The sequence below is a fragment of the Larus michahellis genome, chromosome 7 (genome assembly GCF_964199755.1).
Source record: "Larus michahellis chromosome 7, bLarMic1.1, whole genome shotgun sequence".
Classification (NCBI taxonomy): Eukaryota; Metazoa; Chordata; class Aves; order Charadriiformes; family Laridae; genus Larus; species Larus michahellis.
In genome coordinates, this window is record NC_133902.1 from 5,953,105 (window position 1) to 5,974,187 (window position 21,083).

General features: G+C 48.9%; 1 protein-coding gene across 4 annotated transcripts in view; it reads left to right on the forward strand.

The window, feature by feature from the left end:
• The first annotated feature begins 390 nt into the window (after nucleotides 1-390).
• The window catches only part of RPH3AL (rabphilin 3A like (without C2 domains)), a 42,345-nt gene continuing 21,652 nt past the window's right edge, over nucleotides 391-21,083 (forward strand). The window contains exons 1-6 of one of the 4 annotated variants that reach the window (XM_074594976.1): nucleotides 391-537; nucleotides 3,627-3,785; nucleotides 8,379-8,490; nucleotides 9,854-9,997; nucleotides 11,994-12,123; nucleotides 16,168-16,254. In XM_074594976.1, coding sequence (XP_074451077.1) covers nucleotides 8,414-8,490; nucleotides 9,854-9,997; nucleotides 11,994-12,123; nucleotides 16,168-16,254 — 438 coding nt within the window. In that variant the 5' untranslated portion in view covers nucleotides 391-537; nucleotides 3,627-3,785; nucleotides 8,379-8,413. Of the gene's footprint in view, nucleotides 538-3,626; nucleotides 3,786-4,937; nucleotides 5,012-5,075; nucleotides 5,194-8,378; nucleotides 8,491-9,853; nucleotides 9,998-11,993; nucleotides 12,124-16,167; nucleotides 16,255-21,083 lie in introns of those variants that run through there. The other 3 variants (XM_074594977.1, XM_074594979.1, XM_074594978.1) reach the window with 3 other exon arrangements.

Sequence of the window (21,083 nt, forward strand, 5' to 3'; positions counted from 1 at the left end):
TTATTTTTTTTGGTTTTTAGGGGGTTTATTTTGTTTGGGTGGGTTTGTGTTTTGGTTTGGTTTATTTTGGGGTCTTTTTGTTTTGAAGTTTTGCGGTTTTTTTGTTTTGGTTTGTTTTTTTTTGTGTGGTGGTGGGTTTTTTTTTTTCGCTACCGGCTTTCCTGGTTTCTAGTTTTGGATTTTTTTCACTGTGTTTTTATTCTGCCGTGGGGTTCCCAGGCGCGGCCGGCCGGTCCCGGCCCTACCAGGCGGCCGCGCCCCTGCGCTCCGGGCCGCGCCTTGGTGGCGGCCGGCGGGGCGGGTGCGGCGCGGCGCCGCCAGGGGGTGGCCGGCCCCGCGGGGGGCGCCGGTGGGGCGGAGGGCGCGGAGCGGGGCGCGGGCGGCGCCGCCGGGGCTGGAGGAGGCGGCGGTGGCGGCGCAGGTGCGCTCTGTTTCCGCGTTGTCCCGGGGCGGGAGGCGGCTCGTCCCAGCGTGGCCCGTGGCGGAGGCGGCCGAGAGTTGTGCCGGGTGCGAGAGCGGGGCCGGGCCGGAGGACAGGTGGGTGCGCGGGGGGGACGCCGCGCCGAGCGGGCCGTCGTCAGCCCGCAGCGCTCTGCCGGGAGGGCGCACGGGCGCTTCGTGCGGAGTCTCAAGCAGAGCTTTAGGTGTTGGTACGTGCTGTCTGCCTGTGCACCTGCAGGGAAACGGCTGTGTCCCGGGCCCATGGGGTGCGGCCCCTTCCCCTGGAGAGCTGGGACAGGGGAACAGCTTTTGGGGGGGCCTGGGGCACTCAGAGCCGGAGCTGCACTGGTGGAAGAGTCTTATCTAAAATGCTGCTGAAAGCAGGCCAGAAACACAGCGAGGTGAACTGCAGGTGGATGAATTTAGGTGGAATTCAGCCTCCTGAAGGTAACTGAGTGCAGGTGACAGAGGTGTGGGGGGAAACAAGCGAGAAGTGGGAGGTTGAAAGCGATGTGCTCCATCAAAAAAATTATCAGCCCAGGTGTGCTTCTGAGAGCTGTTGGGCTTGTGCATATTGTGTGGTGGGAGCTGCCATGTGCATCTTACAGAGGTTGTTGTGGTTCTTTTGGGCACTCTGACACGGGGTGATGGGTGCTATTGTATATGCAAGTAAGAATGACATGCTGTGCCCACCCCCAGGTTTTTTAGTCTGCTGCAGCTTGGGTCAGGTACTCCCCAGGGACTGGTCAAAGTCCCTGGCTTTCTTTTTGCATGTACCAACAACGTTCAGAGTGATAAAGGGCTTGGAGTTACTGCTAGCCATGCTTGTGTGTTGTTCAGAGGCTTCCTAGAATGCCTAAAACCAATGCTGTAGCTTAAGGATGCTGAGAAAGGGTATTTCATCTTCTAGATGTGATGGCAGGCCTATGGCTCAGAGCTGTGCTGGCTAGCTAATTTTTAGCAAGGCCTGGGGTCAGGCTGCTCAGCAGAATTCCTGCACTGGCTGTGAACCGTGCTTTTCCTGGTTCACTTGAGGTTACCTACGGAATAGGCTGGCATGAGGTTCTTCTGCAAGGGATTCGTTGACAAACCCTGGCCTGTGCTCAGTACTTCCCTGCTAAGTCCAATTCTTTCTAAGAAACTTGATGATTCTCTGGAGGCTGGGAGGTGCTGATTCCACCCTGCCAACCTCCAGCCACAGAAGGCCTCCTGAGCTTTTTAGCATATCAGAATAGTAAAATGAGTCTCTCTAATTGGCCATTTAGATGCTAATTTGCTTCTCCTAGGCCTATGCCAGATCAACCTGCCCCAGAATGTGAGTCAGAAAAGAGCCTGCTGTCTTCATGAATTATTCACTTTGCACAACGCACCTGCCTGGCTGGGGATCAGAAGGAAATAGGGCCAAAGTCTGATAAATAAAGATACACCTTGGCAGGTGGAACAGTGCTGGCTTTCCTTGCCAGCATCGTAGGGTGCTGGGGAGCTGGAAGACTGCTTTGCTTGGGCAAAAACTGGTTATTACAGCTTACCATGTATCAAGTGGCCACGCTAATAACCATCTCTCATTAATATAGGATTGTTGGTACCGTATGTTGGTTTTCCTGTAGAGCTGATTTTATCTTCCCACTTGTAGGGCTGGCATGGACCGCCAGGGCATTGTATTTTATAAGCTCTTTAACAAGCTCCATCTTAATCGCAGTTAGGCTTCTTGCTACTGCTGCTAGGATTGGGAAGCAGCTCTGGTGCCTGGGAACCTTCTTTGTTTTCCCCCCAAATGTCACCCTCACTTGCTCCTTTTCCAACTTGCCCTTATGTGATAATGACACCTCTTACTTGCTGTGTCCGGGTTGTATTTCTTTGAGCTGGGCCAACCAAATCCAAATACATGTCTCTGAATGAGGATTTCCCTATTTTGCTGGGACTGCTACTGCTTAGATTGAGTTTTCATGGTGAGACAGACTGGAGAAGGTCCGTCTGATTGGGTTCTTAAGTTGTTGTCTCAAAGCTTGCCAAGGCTTTATGGTGTTTATTTGGACGTTGTGTTTTCCTTGTCCCTGTTGGCCCAAGCTGCAGCGATGCAAGTCAAGTCTGATCATATTGGATTCCTTGTGTCGCTTGACTCTCCATCTGCTGCTAAGGGTTTGCGCTGTTGTGGGGATTTGTCGCAGTAAGAAATTGCAAAAGGCCATTTCTCAGCTGTGCCCCTGTGCGCCAGCACAGCCCTCTCCCTTCCTGAGAGCAAGGAGCAGGAAGGTGATGAAGATCACTTGGCTCCACTGTGCTTGTGCTTCCTGCCTGCTTAGCCCTATAGAATGTAATGCTTACAGCAGGCTCCTTTACCACTGGAGGGGCTGAGAAACTGCTAGATGTAGGTGTGAAGGGGCGGTTCAAAGTGGTTTGTGTGTGAGAAAAACTTTTATAAAGCCCTGATTCAGGCCAGCACTTGTACTGGCAGTTATTCCCCTTCCCGTGCTCTGAGACTTGGCCATATCTTCAAAGTCAAGTGTGTGTCTTCTGCCATGCTTCCACCGCCCCAAGGGTTATTCTGTCACCTTAAAACAGTTGTGTGCTTTGAAGTGCAACTGTGGCAGTAGGATCTTTAAAACATGAGGGGAAGACTTGTGTCTGGACTAAATGGTCTTTCCCTGCCTGCTCACACTTGTCTCCCTGCTGCGGGACTAGTACCTGGGAGGAAAAGAGACTGGCCTGCGGTGGGAGGGAGGCAGAGGCTGGGTTAACCTTATCTGTCTCCGCTCGTCATTTATCCTCTGTCATAGCAACAAGAGCAAACACTCACTTAGTTGCTAAGGTTTCCCAGGGATAATGGGGTCTGGTGTGCTGAGCAGAGAGTAATTACACTGCCTCTTTGAGGGAGCAACAGCTAAAAGGAAAAACAGGCCAGCACGGTACCTGGTGCAAGCTGGGAGTCCTGGGGGAGGTGACGCCCTCAAAGCAGGCGAGTTAATTACACCGGCACAGCTCGGCTTGGGAATTGGGAACTCGTCTCTGGCCAACTGTTTAATTTTTATTTTTTAAATGAAGTATTTAAAAAAAAAATTACCTAATTAATTTCCTATAAAAACAAATTAATATAGACACGAGCTGCTTGACTGAAATAACCAGGCAAATGAAAGCTGACTGGAGAGCTCCTTACGGGCCTGTATAGGACATTTTTGTATTTGCAGGGCTCCGAGGAATTCATGCTTCATGGGCACCTGTAATCAGCCCAGCTGCAGGAGGGCGCGTGCAGGCTGTGCTTTCGCTGCCATGAGGAGGTGTTTTCTGCTGCAGTGACTACCTCAATGTCAACAAGACCCTTCAGTTTTAACTTTGACATAGTCAAGGTAAAGTCAAAATGTCTTTGAGGTGGAGGAGTGGGGAAGGGATATGATGTAGAGAGATGATGCTGAAAGAGTACATGAGCTGAAAAAGCAAGCTGTTAAATTTGGGACAGAAAAATGTTAAGGGTGTTTAATACAGAGCTACAGTCAGGCTCAGGGAGTGCATGATCTCTGGAGGCTGGGAGGGTATTCTGGAAAAGTATTGCCGTGTTGTGCTCTGTTTTTGTACTCTTTAAGCATCTGCTCTTGGGGCTGGTCAGATAGCAGCTACTGTGCTCATTGGACCTTTGGTATGACCTGCCATGACTGTGCTCTGTTATTAAGGTACAGGTACGTGATGTTCGTGTTATTTTGCTGAGAAAACTGACCTTCTTTGACAGAAGAGCCTGAAATTCTTTGAAGCGTGTCATGTTAAAGGGCTGTGGCTGTGTACAGTTGTCAGCCAGGGCTAGCTCTGGGACATGCTGACATGGCAACCTTCTGCCATCCCAGCCACCAGTTGTAGTTGGTACCGAATGTGCTGGTTGTTGGAATGTGGATCCAGGAGTACACCTAGAAATGCCTCCCACTGCTGTTCAGCTGCTGCTTTGGGGAAGGTGTGCCTGCCGCAGGATCTGCAGCTGTGTGGCTTGGTGGGGTGGCAGGGAAGGGTGCTCACCTCTACCCAACCTGTGCCTGGGGAACATGCTGCAGCCCAGCCAGCTGCAGCCCACCTTCATCCTCCAGGCCAAGTGGGGACTGTCCTGCTCACTTTGCTGTCTTGTGGTCACTCTGCAGGGATGTGGGGCCAAGTCAGCAGCGTGACCGTGCTGCTGTTCCCTTCTCTCAGAGCCCACTGGAAGACGTCTCCCTCATAAACTGAAGTCATGTTTTCAGGTGCCTTGTTCTCTGGCTGCAGAGTCCAAGTCTTATTGTAGAGACAGCAGAAGCAGTGCCACAACAGAGCTGGAGGCAGAGATGTGTTCAGTTATGCATCCTCCAAAATGCTCCTGGCCCCATGCACAGCGTGGGCTTGCTGCAGGGCCACGCTCCTTCCTTGCAGCGCGCCCCTTAGCTTCTGTGCCAAGGGCAGCCAGGTGGACTCAGATTTAATGAGGTTTTGTTTCACATGACTTCCTCCATCATAGGAAAGGAACAAACAGGTGGAGGGTTTTTAAAGCAGGTCGTAGAGTATCGATAAGAGCTCCCTTTTAATTCTTAATTCAAGTAAAAAGCAGAATCTTGGAGTGGTAAGTTTTCCTTCTGTAACACTAAGTACTTGTGCTTTCCCTTTATTCTGTATGCAGTGTACTTGCAGCAGGGCCAAGAGCTGTGAATTTCTCTTGCTCTCTCACTGCAAGAGACTGTCTGCCTCTGCCCTTTGTTAGCTTGTTGAGAGGAGCGGAGAACAGGGAGGGGTTGGCTCAGTGAGGTAGGTGCGAACTGGAGTATTTTTGAGAGAGAATGCAGTAGAGGCTGACTGCAAGAGACGGGTGTTTCACCACAGCCCATAGAAATTACTCCCCTGGCTGGCGTGGTTTTGCTATCTTAGTGTTTCTGATTAGGCTGATTCTACCGTACTTCTTGTCCTGTACAGCGATAAGAGGGAGAATGTTTCATCCTTTGCAGATACTGGTACCATTTCTCAGGCATTGTTCCTGTGGCCATGCAAGATATTCCTTTCCCTCCAGTCCTGCTAGTGCTCCTGTTTCTGCCCTAGCAGACTGTGGCCTGCAGTCCCATGTCATTCATGTTTCCTTCTCCGAGGTGGTTGTGTCAAACCACACCAGGCTCTTTTCAGAGGCAAAGGTGCAAAGCCACCTGCAGTGCCAGTTTACATCAGAAGGAGCAGCAGATACCCAATGCTGCCGAAAGAAAATGCTCCTGTAAATATTTTAGGGAATAATCTATCTGAAGACTGTTTTGGGATATGATGGATCTCTAGGCTGTGTTTTGTTTTCCGTCTCTCTTTGCAGATGCTGCTCAGGGAATGGTGGAGAACAGAAAGCGTATGCTGAGTAACAAGAGGCAAAAGAGCATGACATTGCTTGTTTTTGTTCAGTCATGCTGAGAAAAGCGCACTGTGGTATGAGGCTGGAGAATGTGTTTAGGTCTCTCCTGAGAAAAATGCTTAGCTGATGTGCTCTATTCTGACTTGCCTTCAGCTCTGTTAGAGCAGATAAAGCTCTGCAGAGGAGGGGCAGATGTATTCAGCACTGCTTTCCACTCTGAAGCACAGCTGCTGGCAAAGCAAACTCCTCTGCCCTGACCATGGTATGGGGCTCATCTCCAGCTCTGGCTTTTATGCTAAACATCCTACAGCTGCCAGGCACTGGTCACGTCAATGTGGTTGTGTGCATTCAGCCTTGCCAGTGGACATCGAGTGCGTGGGCTGTGCTATTCTTCAGGTGTGTGTGAGTGGGAGGGAAAAATATGTGGTATAATTGAAGAGTAATTTAATATATGCATTTGTGTGGGGGGCTACATGTGTGTATCCTGTAGCAGCACATCACAGGCTTGGAAAAATCTCTGGAAAATCCCAGGTCAGCCATTCTGTGTGAAATTGTATCTTCTCTCCGCTTCTAACCCTGGGCTGGAGGCGGGAGCCTCTGTATTCTTTTGCTGTTAATGCTTGATTGCTCCCCTGTGTGTGAGCTGCTGTGGGACGTGTGTGGGGACTGTGTTCTTTCCTCACTTGAGATCGTGAAGACAACGAAAAGAGCAGGAGGTGTTCTGGGGCAAAATAGAAATGCAAACCCACAGCTTGTGTAGCACTGAGCAGAGCAGGGAAAGTAGTTGGTAAATTAAAGATGCCAGGGTTCACGTATTTCTTCTAGGGGTGATTCCTTTCAAAAGTGATCACCTTAACTAATGTAGTAAAGGTTTAAAAAATTGAGCGCGACACTTCTGACTGTCCTGCCTGTCTCAGCCCTCCTTCGCTGCAGGGCTTTCTTGCAGCGTCCCATCTCCTCCGGTCCTCACTTTGCTGTACAGTCGGACTGTGCTGCTGAGCATTATGCTGAATTGGAGCCTCCACCTTTTTTATACATCTATCCCCCTGCACCAAAAGAAATCTGTGCTTTGTGTGGAATTCCTCCTCTTTTCTCCTGCCTGTTGTAAGTGATGAGTTCTCAGACTCTCTCCATAAACTGGATGGTCAGAGGAGGGAACGGTTCATTGCTTGTAACCGTTCTCTCTCAAGGCTGATGTGGGGTTTGGCAGGAGATAGCTGTCAGTTCCCTAACACGGGTTACTGTTTCCGTGCCGGGGGGTGAGTGTGGCGTGTGTGCCACATGTGAGCTCGGTGTAGGGAAAGAGAGATTGATTTGCATAAGCTGCATGCCTGCCTGTGTAAGAGGGCCAAGGCCATGCTGCCTGTGATGCCTCCATGCCTGGCACAGGAGCAGAAAGTTCTGTGTGTCAGCAGTAGACAGCAAGCGTAGGTGCAGTACGCTGAACCACGGACACTGCTGGGGTAAGTGTGCTGTGGATTGAGAGTGGAACATGTGTTTTCTTGGGAACTACTGCACGGTTGGCAGGTGCTATACCTTGCCTACCGTTGGATCTGATTTGTGTTTGCCAACCAGCATTAAACACGTTATCTCTGCCTGGCAGGTATGGTATTTTCAAAGCTGGCAGGTGTCTGTTCTGGGAAAGGTAAGTATTAATACCTGGAAACTTGTGCATTAGGGCTTATGAGATACTTGCTCTGCTGGAGAGCAAATCCATCTGGAGAAAAGCTCATTACAGCAAGACTAGTTTTGCCGCCACTGAAATTTTTTGTCTGTGTCTGTCTCTTGGTGCTTTCCATTCATCTGAGCTGCTGGTAGGACTCAGAACTGCTTAACTGCAAAGTCTCTTTTGGGAATATGTTTCTCCCGTGAGTGCGTGGAATTTGGCTCTTGCTGTCTTTACCTATCAGTTCATGGTGAAATTGTCATTGAACACAAGGCATCCCTGGTGTGACCATGATGGTTACAGGAGCTGCAGCAGATCTGCTGCAAGAGGTGCTGTCTTAAACATCAGAGAATGCAAACAAGCTTCTATTGTAGGCTGTAGTTATAAATATCAGGCTATTATGGAGGCAGTTTTAATGAACGAAATGACTTGCCACTATTCATGCTGATTGTTGCGTGGGTTTTTGTTTGTTACCCCATTAAGAGGTTAAAAAAAAAGCAACTGTAGCTCTTTGTGTCCTTTAGAGTGGCTTTCTCTGTCAGTACTGCAGCGTTGGGACTATAGAGGTGATGGGGCAGAGATTATGCTTACAAACAACACTTTTCTCTAGTTTGAAATGAAAGATCAGAACTGACAAAGAGTCTGGCTTTTATCAGAGTACCATAAAATCCAAACTTCCTTGTTTCAGCCTTGTCTTCAAGGTGTTTGAAGGTATTTATTGGCTTATATTTTACGAGGATGATGGTATGGTTTTTGTCACTGTCTGTGGGTGAGAGTCTACCTACTTCCACTGTGTGTGATGCCAGCAGATCACCTTTGTTTTGCTTGCCAGAAGAGTGGCCCTTTGGGATGATTAATAAGGCTGTGCCAAGCGCTGCCCTGTGCTTTCTTGTGGGTGGGGTGGCAGCTGTGCTCAGTGCTGGTGTTTGCTTCTTACAGGTGTGATCCTTGCCTCTCCTCCCCAGCCTGGTGCCATGGCTGACACGATTTTTGGCAGCGGGACGGGCCAGTGGGTGTGCCCCAACGACCGGCAGCTGGCACTGCGTGCCAAGTGAGTCCTTGCCACCCCCTCCTCTTTCCAGCCTCAACTGTGGCTTGAATGGTTTCCTGGGATCTCTGTGGAGCCTTGGCCCACCGGCCTTATCCACAGCCTGTCTGGGAGGCAGGAGTTTGCCTGTCACCAGACCCTTTTGTACCCTGGACGAGTGCTGCTTGGGTGGGACAGGAGCCTGCTAAGATGGGGCTCGGTGCTTGGCTGATGCTCGGAGCAGGGCAGTTTGCAGCATGGCTGGTATGTGATTGGGAGCCCATTGCACCATCCTTCCCCTGGGTGAAAGGAAGGGTTTGGAGGCAAGCTCTTATCTCTGCAGCACGCTAAATATAATTGATAGCAGCCCCCAGCTGCCAGCACTCTTGTTTTAGGAACTTGTCATTTGATCTCATTTTCCCCTGAAGTTAAATTTCTGCATAACCTGAAGACAAAAGGGGTGGAGGTGAGTCAAGCACTAGGCTTGCATTTGTTTCTTGGATGCTTTCCTTCTCTGGTGGCTGGTACCCTGCCACTGCCACCTCTGCTTTTGTCTGAACCTCTGGGGTCAGCCTGCTGCAAAGCGTTAGAAAATAGGAGGTCACCCTGTGTCTGAGGGGACTGCCTGAGTGTGAACGGTGTACACCACTGCCACTTCTCCAACCTTCACCTGAAAGCATCATTAAGACAGCTGTGTCTGATAGTGCCCTGTATTCTGCTAGCAGCCATGACTTTATCCAGTGACCTCTAAACCCCTACTGAATGGTAATTAATTGAGCTGTGAAAGCTCCCGCCTGTCCCCAAGTGAGCTAAGGAGAAATGTCAGCTGCTGTATGTGAGGCACAGGCAAGTGGCTTGCTAAAGTTCTCGTGCAGGCCTACGTTAGATAAAGGGAGGAAGTTGTCAAATTTATATTTCCAAGCGTGCCTGGTGATTAGTGTGTTTGAACTGAGGACCTTAGAAACGTGTGATCTGGAGTCAGGAGGGTGCAGGTAATCCCTTTGTTTGTCAGTCTGCTGTTGGCATTTTTGGTGCCTGGCATTGACATCCATTTCTGCAAGGGTACCCCCAAGATAGCCAGGCCTCGGTGCACTAGTTTTCTTTGTGGGCAGAGCCAAATAGGAGTGAGGACACGGAGTGGTAAAATACAAACTGGAGCAGAAAGGGAAATGAGAGGACAGGGAGAGACAGTGCAGCACTCGGTGCTGCTGGAGGAGTGACATGGTGATCTGGTCAGCGAGAAGAGACTCCTGCTTTGGGTGTTAGCCAGGTAATGGACTTCTCTGACGCAGGCTCTGTGTGCCTGGCAGGTTTGGCCTGCGGGGTAGGGCAGGGGTTTTGTGCTTTACTTTCACAATTTAATTCTGCCCTCCACCCCCTCCCACAGGCTCCAGACGGGCTGGTCAGTGCACACGTTCCAGACTGAGAAGCAGAGGAAGATGCAGGCTCTGAGCCCGCAGGAACTTGAGGTCATTCTGGAAGTCATCCGCAAGGCGGAGAAATTGGACATCATCGAGCAGCAGCGCATCGGGTACAGTCACGTTCATTTGTCCCCTTCCCTCAGAAGGAAAGGTCAGTGCAGACAGAGGAGTAGCTCTCCCGGCTGCCTGAGCTCAGCCTGCATCAGTCAGAGCATCCCTTAGGTCAGTTATTTTACCCTCCCATGTTGCTTGTCTGGAGGTGATGAACATTGGGAAAGATGAGATGTTTTCCTTCTCTCTGTCTCTCAAGCCTTTCTTGTGCCTTCTTTGAGCCCTGGGGCATGCTGTGGTTGCAGCCACTGACACAGTCCCTGGGAAATGCAGCCTGTGCTAAGGCAGCTGCCCCGGTGGCTCTGGAAGAGGGTGGGGAAGATGCCGAGTTGCACAGCTGCACCCACTGCTAGTGGGCAGCAGGCTCAGAAACTGCTGCTGGCATCAAAGTTAGGTTTTCCCTTGTCTGCGGCAGCCCCCTGGGATTTTGCCTGGAGCAGTGAATGAGTTTATGTTCTAGTTGGCTGAGCCCTCTGGAGGGGGTTTGCTGGCTTGAATTATTTAATTTATGGGCATCGTTTCGCTGCTGCAGATTTCCACTTGCTTTCAGTCCTGATGGAGGTCTGTGGTTGTCCTAGCCTACACTGACTGCCTTTAAAGCTGGGAAGTTCGTCAGTCCTGCTGCATTTCCCAGCAGCGTTTCGTATTTGTGAGACAGGAAGCCCCAGTGACTCCCAGCCCGTGTCCAGCAGGCCCAGTCTCCTGCCCCTGTGCTTTGTTCTGTCACTGTGCAGTTCACATTAGTGAGTGCTAATGAGAACTAACAGTGATGTTTGCATGATATATAGGAGACCCCAGCAGCCCCAGAAGCGGCCAGCGACTCTGAGGGGCCGACTGTTCCTGTGTGGTTGCTGCAGAAAGCAAGAGCTTTGCTGTTCCCATGCTGAAGTGTTCTCTGAAATGCCTTTGTTAACTCCTGGGAGTGCTGAAGTCAAGGATCATAAATCCAGTAATGATGGCTCAGCCTGGCCGTGCTGTCTGACCTCATCACCAGAGGCAGTACCTCTTTCAAACAGACTTTGCCTTCCTTTCAGTTTGGGACTTGGTTGATGGGACATTAGCACTAATGAGAATGAGGTTGCATGGATAGCAGGATCGTGTTTCCTCCCTGAGCAGCATGCACGCGCATGGCTGCGGCTGGTCGCCTCTTCTGATAAATGGCCTGGCTGTTATCATCCCCATCTACAAATGGATGCCTGAGAATTGCCAAGCAGTGATCTCATGGCAGCAGCCTTGCTCTGCATGCTCTCCACATCCTGCATCCTAATTGTGTATCCCGCCTTCCTTCCCTTTCGTAGTCCTGCTGCTACGGACATTGTCCATGCATATGTGCTTCCTGTCTTCCAAGCGGGCTGTGGAATGAAGCAAGGAGCAGTTACTGGCATTCCTGTACGGCAGCCGGGCTCGTTCTGGTCTGATGGCTTCAGTCTGGCCTTCCTGCTTCTAATGTGGGCAAGTCATGTGCCTGCAGTGCTGCTTTCAGGGAGTATATGTAAAAACGGAGCAGGGTTTGCCAGGTCTAACTCCCCTGCCCTTTCCTAGTGCTTTCTGACTTGCCCTGATCTGAGCACTAAAGGCTTTTCTGCTCTACAGGCAGGGAATCATTGCGCTGAGGCTATGTGCCCCAGTGACACTGAGCTTCTGAAGGCTGTAGGATCAAGCCCTTCTTGTGAGCTGTCTGCCCTGTGCCCACTAGCCGAGTAAGGCTTCTCGGTCGTATTCATAGTTTTGATTATTCTGGGCTTGGTGAGCCTTGGTAGATGAACTTACAGGGGTTTGTATCCCCTGAAGACCAAGAGCCAGATGATAGGAAACACTGAGTGCAGACTGAAGTGAAAGTACATATGGTCCCACAGGGCCCCGAAACTGCACAGAAGAAGCAAAGGTAGGCTGAATCTGGAGCACGTGTCTGTAGGTTTTCCGCATGCCTCAGTACCATGGTATTCAATTACCAAAGTGAGTGCTGTAACCTCTGCTCTACCTCTTCCCCTGCAGGCGCCTGGTGGAGCGGCTGGAGAACATGAGAAAGAACACAATGGGGAATGGCCATTCACAGTGTCTGCTCTGCGGTGAACTGCTTGGGCTGCTGGGTAGCACGTCGGTCTTCTGTCAAGATTGCAAAAAGGTGGGTTTGGTCACACAGTTTCCTGCCTGGTCCTGGTAGCAGATCTGTCTAGGAAAGGCCACCAGTCCTCTTGGAAGCTAGATAGCTCTGCAGAGTTAACTTACCTTACCCCCATTTGTCTAGTTAGGTGCTGTCAGACCATCAGGTTTTCTCTTGCACCCTGGTTGTCTTATTTTTCAGGATCCTAAACTGCCCTTAGTGTTGAGATGGGGTGCATCAGCCCCCTCTGCGTCTCCCACTCTGGGTTTGCAGAGTGGGAGAAGGGGCAGAAATGTACGGACATCAGAGGCAACTCTTTTATAATAGACTCTGTGCTTCGCTGTTATTTCCTGCAAGGTATGCCCTTAGACCTTCCAGTAACACCTCTCCTCAGAGGACTCAGGTCCATCTTCAAGTTCCAAACCAGTGTAAGGTTTCCAACACTGATGCATAAATTAGCCCGTGCATTTGTGTACGTTGTTGGTGGGACTGCACGGGTGCTGTTTGAAAGGCAGCATCAGTTTTCAGGGAGACTGCTGTTCTGCCAGTGCCCTGGGGGATGACTGTTGCTTGTCTAGACTCTGCAGCCAAGGGGTTAATCTGTATTGCTGTGGAGATGATGATCTCCAAGGCAACCACCTTATCCTCCCTCTGCTGGGAGGCTGTTTTTCCTGCACTAGAAGCCCGTCTTTCCCTGGGGAGACACCTCCGTAAGTGACATTGCCTCAGCGTGTTGCCTGGGGAGAGGTGAGGGTACCTGCTGGGTGCAGGAGTGTTTCTGACTTCCTGGTTGTAGGGTGGAAGGGAGCAACCTGTGCTGACTCTGTGCCTGGTGGGTACCAGAGCCAAGGAGACACTTGCTAAGGTCACCCACCCTGCCACTGAGATGTCCAGTGGAGCCCACGGAACAGCACTGAGTGAAACCTGCTCCTTTACCATGGAGTGGTGCATGTTGGCACCTCTGTGGTTAAGCAGCCGTGCAGGCCACGATGGAGAGCCTTTCATGCTGGCACTGCTGGAGTTTGTGAGATGCAGTTCTCATGCAAAGTGGGCTGCCAGGCTGGGCCTGCACTGGTCCACAGCTGGCTGCGGCACTGCTGGGCTTAGAGCTCTTGGAAGAGAGAGAAAGGAGGTGGGTGGCTCTTGCAGTCAGAACTGAGGTCCCAGCATCTCTCCGTACGTACTCACTGGGCAGGGAGCTGCTGTGAGCTGTGTTGCCTTTGCTGTCAAGTGAGTTTCTCCACTGGATCCAATTTGCAGAAGTAGCTTGACTGGGGCACGGGTTATGCAGAAGATCGCTTGTAAGGCAGTGACTGGGAAAGTAAACGCAAACCTTTGAATCTCTGGGTCCTAAGCCAGCGAGAAAGTGGTTTTTTTTTTAGTAAGGAGTGTTGAAGGAAGCAGAAGTAAGGTATTGCTCTAAATGGTTTGAATGGGAGCTACAGGGCAGCTCTCTTGGAGAAGAGCATGGGCTCTGCACACACGTGTCTGTGGAGAATAAAGGGTTGGATTGCAGACAGGAGACGGCTGGCTGTTTCCTGCATTTCTAGCATGCAGAATAACAGGATGTGCTGTATTCTTGCCTTCTTCCCCTGGTGATTGTGCTCTCGCCTTGTCCAAAGCCAGCTAGGTCACATTGCCACAGTGCTCTCTAACCTCCTTCCTGTGAGCCCCGTACACTAATGAGGAGGCAAAAGCTGATTCAGACACTTGCATGCCCTGTTCGTTTGTAGCTGCAGGTAGTAACCCCCCAGATAGTGAGGCTCTGGGAGGGCTGTGCCCAGAAAACCCCAGGGAGGGGCTGTTTAGTTTTTTTTTTATGGTTATTCCCTTTTTGACTGGAGCCTGTTGGACAGTTCAGGAGCATCCACATCCAGGTTGATTTAAAGTGAGACCCTACTTTTCCAGTGTGCATTTTGCAGCTGCTTTCAGCTTGGCTGCACTTTTCAGCTGTGTGCAAGTTCAGGGCAATGCTGACTGGGTGCCCTGGGCTTCTCCGCTTTCTGCTTTTTAATGTTGTGGAGTGAACTCGGGGAACAGTCAGCCCTTCAGCGGAGCACACAGAGTGGACTGTTACTTTAAGCTTGTTCCCTCTAGTTCAGGGATATCCATCACTTGTGCAGTGCTGTATGCAATAAGCAATGACTTGTCAGGGAATTATGGATTTTTAAAGTTCATATTTTTCTTGCTACCATTGCTCTGTTACCATCTCATTGCAGCCCGTTTAATTCAATAACAGGAATTGTTGTAATGATGCATCTGAAACGTAGCGAAGAACTTCAGCAAGGCCCTTCTGCTTGAATAGAGGTTCCATATTTCTTGTAGCGTGATAGATTTTCTAAGTGCCGCTTTCTGTTTTATGAAAAATGTGTTTAATATTAATTTTTATTATCTTAGAAATAAATGCATTATGTCAAGACAAAGATGTATGCAAATCCAGATGTGTTAACAATAGCAGTAGCTAGACAAAGCATGATGTGTCATTTACCATGCAGAGGGTATCAGTATCATGTATAACAGGTGAAGTATAAGCAGGAGAAGAAGGTGCTTTATCTTGTATTTAATGAGGAATGGGGCTGCATTCAATGTCCTTGATTTTTATGTCTTCTTCTGTGGGGTTGTGAGTGATGCTCAATTTTCCAGCTAGTCTGCAGAGAACGGGAGGAGGAAAGCCCTGTTTTATATTGGAACTTTCAAAATTTATAGCTAGGAATAAAATTGCTCGGAAACTTCCACTAGAGGGAGCGTTTGAATGTGCTATACATATGGGGATTGGGATCTTTGAGGGTATTTAAGACTGAGTTGCTCCCTCAGATTTTGTGTTGAGGGAGGGAGAATTTTGGGTAGTTCTGGTGGTGTCTGCTAATTGCATCTGCAATCCTCCTTGGCTTGGGTAGCACCATGTTGAGCGTTGACGCACTAGACCGAATGGGTTGCTCCTTATTTTTTCTGGGAGGATATGGGTGAGGACAGGAACAGAGAGATGGAGAAGAGCACCAATCTCTGTGGGCCCGCTGGTGCGGCCTCCTGCTTTCTGCGCAGCGTGAGTCAGGGACAGACCTGCCTCTGGACTACGCTGAGCAAAATAGTTGGGTGCATTTATTCATGCAGTGAAGCCATTGCGTCAGGTACCATCGATCTGCCACTCTCCTTCTCCAGGCGTGGGCTCTGAGGGCTAAGTAAGCCACTGAGCCTTTTGTCCCTGGGCGCAGACCTCCTCGCTCAGAGGAGGAGCAGCCTGGTTAGGGGGATGTGTAAAACCTTAGCTGGGGAGATTAAATTCATATGTCTCTCTAAGCAAGGTTTTGCTCTCCAGGGCCCTCTTGTGAGTGGCTTTTGCTTTGTGAGGATCAAAGAATTCATCCAATTTCTCATTCAAGCTGTAAGCCAAGCCTGATACACATCAGCTTCATTATATAATATTAGGTGATTCAGGTTGTAAATGGCTTGTAATGCCAGCAGAGACATGAAAGTTCCCTTGTGCAGCAATAGAGGCCGTGCAGCGCTGTCAGGCATTCTGCTCAGGAAGTGTGCATGTAGGCATGGTCATGCCCGCTTCCTAAGCAGCCACAAATCAATAGCTGCTGAGTGCGTGCTGAAATGGAGGGGAAGCCGTGGGGTTTAAGAGTACGTGTGTGAGGGAAGGGAGGAGAGAATTGCCAGTCTTGCACAAACTCGCCTTTGTTTTGTACTTGGTTACAGCTGTTTTTCATGCAACAGTGATTAGGTTTTAGGATTTAGAGGAATCAAAAAACTGCTCTGAAAATATGCCTGTAGGTCCTGGGGTTTGATTTGTCCTGTCCAGTTCTCTTATCGCCCTGGAGTCAAGAACTGTGCTGTAGATTTGCCTTTGTCTCACGTCCGTATAGGCCTGAAACAGCTTCCTGTGATCAGTGGTTCTCCAGGATAAACAAGAAAATTGTGCCATGTTTAGGTTTTTAAGGAAAGCAAAACAGAACTGTTGGGTAGATGCTTCTCAACCTTCTCTCTCACAAGGGCTGTATGACTGTGAGGAGCTGCTAACGTCACCTATTTTTTTTTTTTTCTTTTTTCTCCTTGCTTCAGAAAGTTTGCACCAAGTGTGGAATAGAAACCTTTGGAGCCCAGAAACGTCCTCTTTGGTTGTGCAAGATCTGCAGTGAACAGAGAGAGGTAAAATACAACTGATGGGAGTTGGGGCTCAGCAGTGTGCACCTACCTGCCCTGAGTCTGTGCTTGAGTGTACATGGGCTCTTCCCTGTGCCTGGGCACTGGGAGGGGAGCTTGGGATGGAGTTTGGGAGGCTTGGCTGGAGGCCAGGCAGGCTCAGTGAATACACACAGCGGTGACAACTTTGGTTTATGAGGAGGTGGAGGGAAAAAAACCACACAAACACACCAGCACCTGCAGCCTGTATGTCTTTGTGGAATTTTTCTAGCTATGGTCATGAAGAGACTGTTACCTTTTGCTGCTGCACTCTGTCTCCTAGATCTGTGGCAAATAAACTTGCCTAACGCTGGTTCTTTGATACAGCTGGAGAGATCTAGAGCATAGCTGCAGTATTTGTCCCTCTAAAAATAACTAGGATTGCAGCTTTTAAGTCTGTTTTCCTCCCTGCCTGCAGAATCCCATAACTTGCCAGTGTGTGAGATTTCTAATGTAGGTCTCTAAATTTTTATATCCTTCATCCTTGACTTTACACTGCAAAAAAATAATGGCCTGCCTCAATTCTTGTCTGCCAGCCAGCATCCAGCAACATCAGGGCTTGCTGCTCTACAGTGAAGTGAAGTCAGTGAATTTATTCTGTGATTACAGAAGGATTTTCATTTGTTCCCATCAATTTATTTTGGGCTTTTGCTTGCGGTCCTTGAAAATCAATCCAGTGCAGCTATTTCTGACCACTGGAACCAACTGTGAAACCTGGGTGCTCTGCTAAATCAATTTTTGAAGTGTTGTGAGAGCATTTGTGCAGGTGTTTGAGATACTGAAATTTTTTTATACTAGTTGTGGAAACTTAGCATTGCTTAGGTTTTACATAGGAGGGGATTGTCTGTGTGGGAGGACTTGCAAAGTTCATGTTCAGGTAAGATGAGGGGTACATGGATGCTGCTGGCCTTTAACTTTTAAGCAACAGTGTGGGTGTGGGTAGGGCTGGCAGAGAGCATTCTAGGTCCTTCAATATTGCTAATAATTTAAGATACTGAACCATCCAGATGTTTTGAATTACAGACAGAGGTCCCAAAATGGAGAGTGAGGCAGGTCAAGATATTTTCTGTGTTCTGCAGGGAGATGGCTATGGGACTAAAATTGACTTTCTTTTAATCTGTTCTTTCTGTATTTTTTTCTCATCCCACACTGTATAATTGGTCTTTTTTTTTTATTTCTTATAAAAATAATGAGGAGCTGTGGTCACTGGACAGAGAATAATATTAACCTGTCCAGTAAGTGTTATGCGTGGCCAGTGCAAGGGGGTACGGTAACCTTCAGAGCTTGCTCTCTCTGTGAAACCTGAGATATGGCCAAAGTGCTTCCCTAATGAAAATGGATGGAACTTTCCCTCTTAGACTAACTAAAAAATAGCCTCATCTTACCTCCCAGCCCTAAGCTTCATCTTTATTTTTTTTTATTCTCTTTAAGGTCAGTTCATGTCTGTCTCCTTTCTTGTTTGCAGTGAAGCTGGTGCCCTGACCAGGAGAAGGTTGGAATGGTCACAGTGTGGACACGCAGTCAGGCATCAAGTCATACATCCCCTCTTTCTTCCCACATGCTCTGCTTTTATGTTGGGGGAAGACAGGGAAGCATTGAAAATTTAGCAGAAGCCTTGAGGCATGTCAACCAGGGCAAGGAAGTTAAGGCAATATCAGAATAAATGTCTGGAAAGTGGCTTTGATCAGGTTCTCCCTAAGAGTCTGTGTGAGGAAGAGATGAGGCTGTTAGGCCTCAGGGTGATGGCTGGTACTAGTGCAGTTCCTGAAGCTGGTTCGGGTGTCATGATATGACAGGGCATGCACTAAATTACCAGTTTTCTTATAAGGGTTTGTGTTCATAACCAGTTCCTTGTTGCCATCTGTTTCTCTGATCTGGATCTGTCTTGTATTGCCATCTGCTCTGGACCAAACCCATTTGGCCATGCTCTTTGCTGAAGGTTATATTTGCTATCAATGAGTGCAGATGGATGTCTGCTCTTTGGGATCAGATATTCTCATTTCTCTCTCATCTGCATAGTGAGTAGGTATCGGCCCCATTTTATTTACTGGGATCCAGGCAAGGAGCTTCAGGAACCCACCAAAGCACTTTGAGTTGTGTGATGCAATAACAAGCCAGTATCACCCTACCACCTTTCTCCTCCCTTCTCAGTGCACAGTGTGAATGAGCAAGGTGGTTCTTTAGCCCATGCCAATGAAGCACATGCTTAAAGTAGGCTTGTCCCAGGCCACGGAGCTCTGGCAACACCTCCCAGTTTGTCAAGCCATGCTCAGGTCCCTAAACTTGGCCAGCTTTAGTGGGTGAGTGTTTGATGCTGGTCCAGAGCCCGTCCCCCCAGCGCGTATGATGAGATGTGGTGTTTCCAAGCTAGGTGATTCCCTCCACATCAGCGCTTTGATCGCCGTCTGTAATTTTCTGAACCACCGCTCGAGCTATTTGGGCATGATATTTATGAAGCTCTCAGCTCTGTTAGTGAGAGACTGTCAGGCACTGAAGTGAGAAAGGGAGGTCATTCGGAAACCTGGATGGACTAAATTATGTTGGCTGGAGTTAATAGGTGTCATCTGGCTGGAAGAAAAGTCTAGGACTATAATTGTCCCCTTTAGCCTCTACCACGCACTGAGTCTTGTGGCTCACCAGGCCGTGAAGCCAGGATGGTGGAGTTGGATGTTCACATGTACCAGGTAACGGCTGAAGTGTGCAGCATTGCTCATACATGCTAGAGGTTTCATCCCTCCATCTTCCTTGATATTATTTATCCCTATAGGCTTTATCTAAGCTAGTCTAAGTTTAGTGACATGTGGTAGTCGTCTTCCCCCTTTTGCTGTGTGGACATAGTCTGCACTGGCTTCAGGTATGATTAAATCATTGGTATGCCTGGGTCAAAATGAAGACCAAAGTAACAATCTATTGTTTACATCAGTCTTTCAGTTGGAGTTGAGTGTTTGATGCCCATAGATCCCTTTGGGAATCCCAGCCTCAGCCATTCAGAAGTGTTCTTTGCTGCTTTCTGTTTCCTTGAAAACCTCCTCTGGGAAGGCTGTGCTGCATAGCAATGAGGAACAAGTTGCTCTGACACTGTCTTATTTCTGGAGAGTGGAGGTGATTAATGGATTCTGCCTGCTGCTTGCGTCCCAATCATCCAGAAGCAAAACAGCGTGTTCGGCAGCACTCGAGCTGCTGAGCATGATGTGTACATGCAGGGTGAGGGTCTCCAAGCTGCCAGAGAGGTTCTGGGAGGAAAGTGCTGTGTTCTAATACGGCTGGGATCTGACAGAGCCTGGATGTTCCTACTGGCAAAGAGAACATCCCCAAGGACCAGCAGACACCCCCGGGTCATAAGAGCATCTCTTCTTTCTAAAATAAGGTAGACCTCATCTGCTTTATGCCAGAACTGTCCTGTTGGAAATACCACTTGTCCTAGCTGTTTGTATACAAGCATCTACTGAAAACCCCTTTTTGTTCTTTCAGGATTCTGTGGATGTTTTCCAATGTCTTCTGAGGGTGGTGGAATTAAAGCAGGTGTGGATCATGTTTTATTGTTCCTGCAAGCAAATTCAGTCAAGCTCACATTCACTTTTAAAGCCAAGAATCTCCCTTCCTTCTTCCCTCTTCCATGTGCTGCATTGCCTTTCTTGGCTTTGCATCTTGCATTGCCTTTCTGGAGACTGAGTGTGGAGGCTGATCCTCCTTGGGACAGTCCTGTTTCTCTGTGCGTATGAAGTCCTGACGCTGATCCCTCATTGCAGCAAACATTGACCACAGGTTTGCAGTGAGCTACCTTAGCAGCGATGCACCCACGGGAATGAGAGCACTGGGCAGGAAGGGGGCAAGTCCTCCAGCAAAACAGGCTTATTGCAGCGGCCATCAGAGAAGCAAAACTGCCTGGGAGGAGCTGCGGTGGGCATGTGCACAGCTTGGAATGATTCTCTGCTGCCAGGCCTCTGGCAGAGCACGTGAGCTTAATAACAGCTTGGGCAGCAATGCCCATGTTGGATTAGTCGCGCGTGGCTGAAGTCTGCCTGTCACCTCTGGCCTGAAGGGGAAATGGGACCTGCTGTGTTTTGTCAAATCCCTGCCCAGCCATTTAACTCCCTGCACAGCCTTGTTTTGACTGATACCACCAGGTTCTGCAAAGCACCTTCCTGAACTACCACTTTATATATATTTTTTTAATATCCATAATTAGCGATGCTATCATCGTAATTAAAATCCTCTTGGAAACGTTCGTGCACATTTACATTTGAATTGACACATCCAAAATTGTAGCGATAATGAAAACAGTTCAAGTAGGGTGGGGGGAGATAGCTGACACTATCATATTCGATGGGGTTTAAAAAAAGCTATCAGGGACCTGTTAAAGTTTTAATTTGCCCTCTCTGCTTCACTTTTCCTTTAATTTCTTCTCCCTCGGTAAACGGCATTTTCATGGCTGGCTGCATTTCTTGGTTTATCACAATAAACCATGCAGAGGAAGAAGATTACTGTGCTGGAGGAACGGAGTTGTCTCCTCCCCTTTTGCCCCTAGGGCTTCCCTTTTCATATACACATTCATACCATTTTGAGCATTATAAACCAACATAGCCCAGGGTTATTCCTGCCTAGCATGATGATTTCTTGGCAAAATACCATACTGATGGAGGGGAGTGTTTATTTTGGGTGACTCTGGATTGAATTGAAGTGATGTGCACCTGTTTGCAATTCAAAGAACTCATCAATAGCCGGCCATATTATTTTGGGGGGTGGTAGCAAGTGGTTAGACTCAAAATAGTGTCCTCTAGAATAGAGCTACGGGG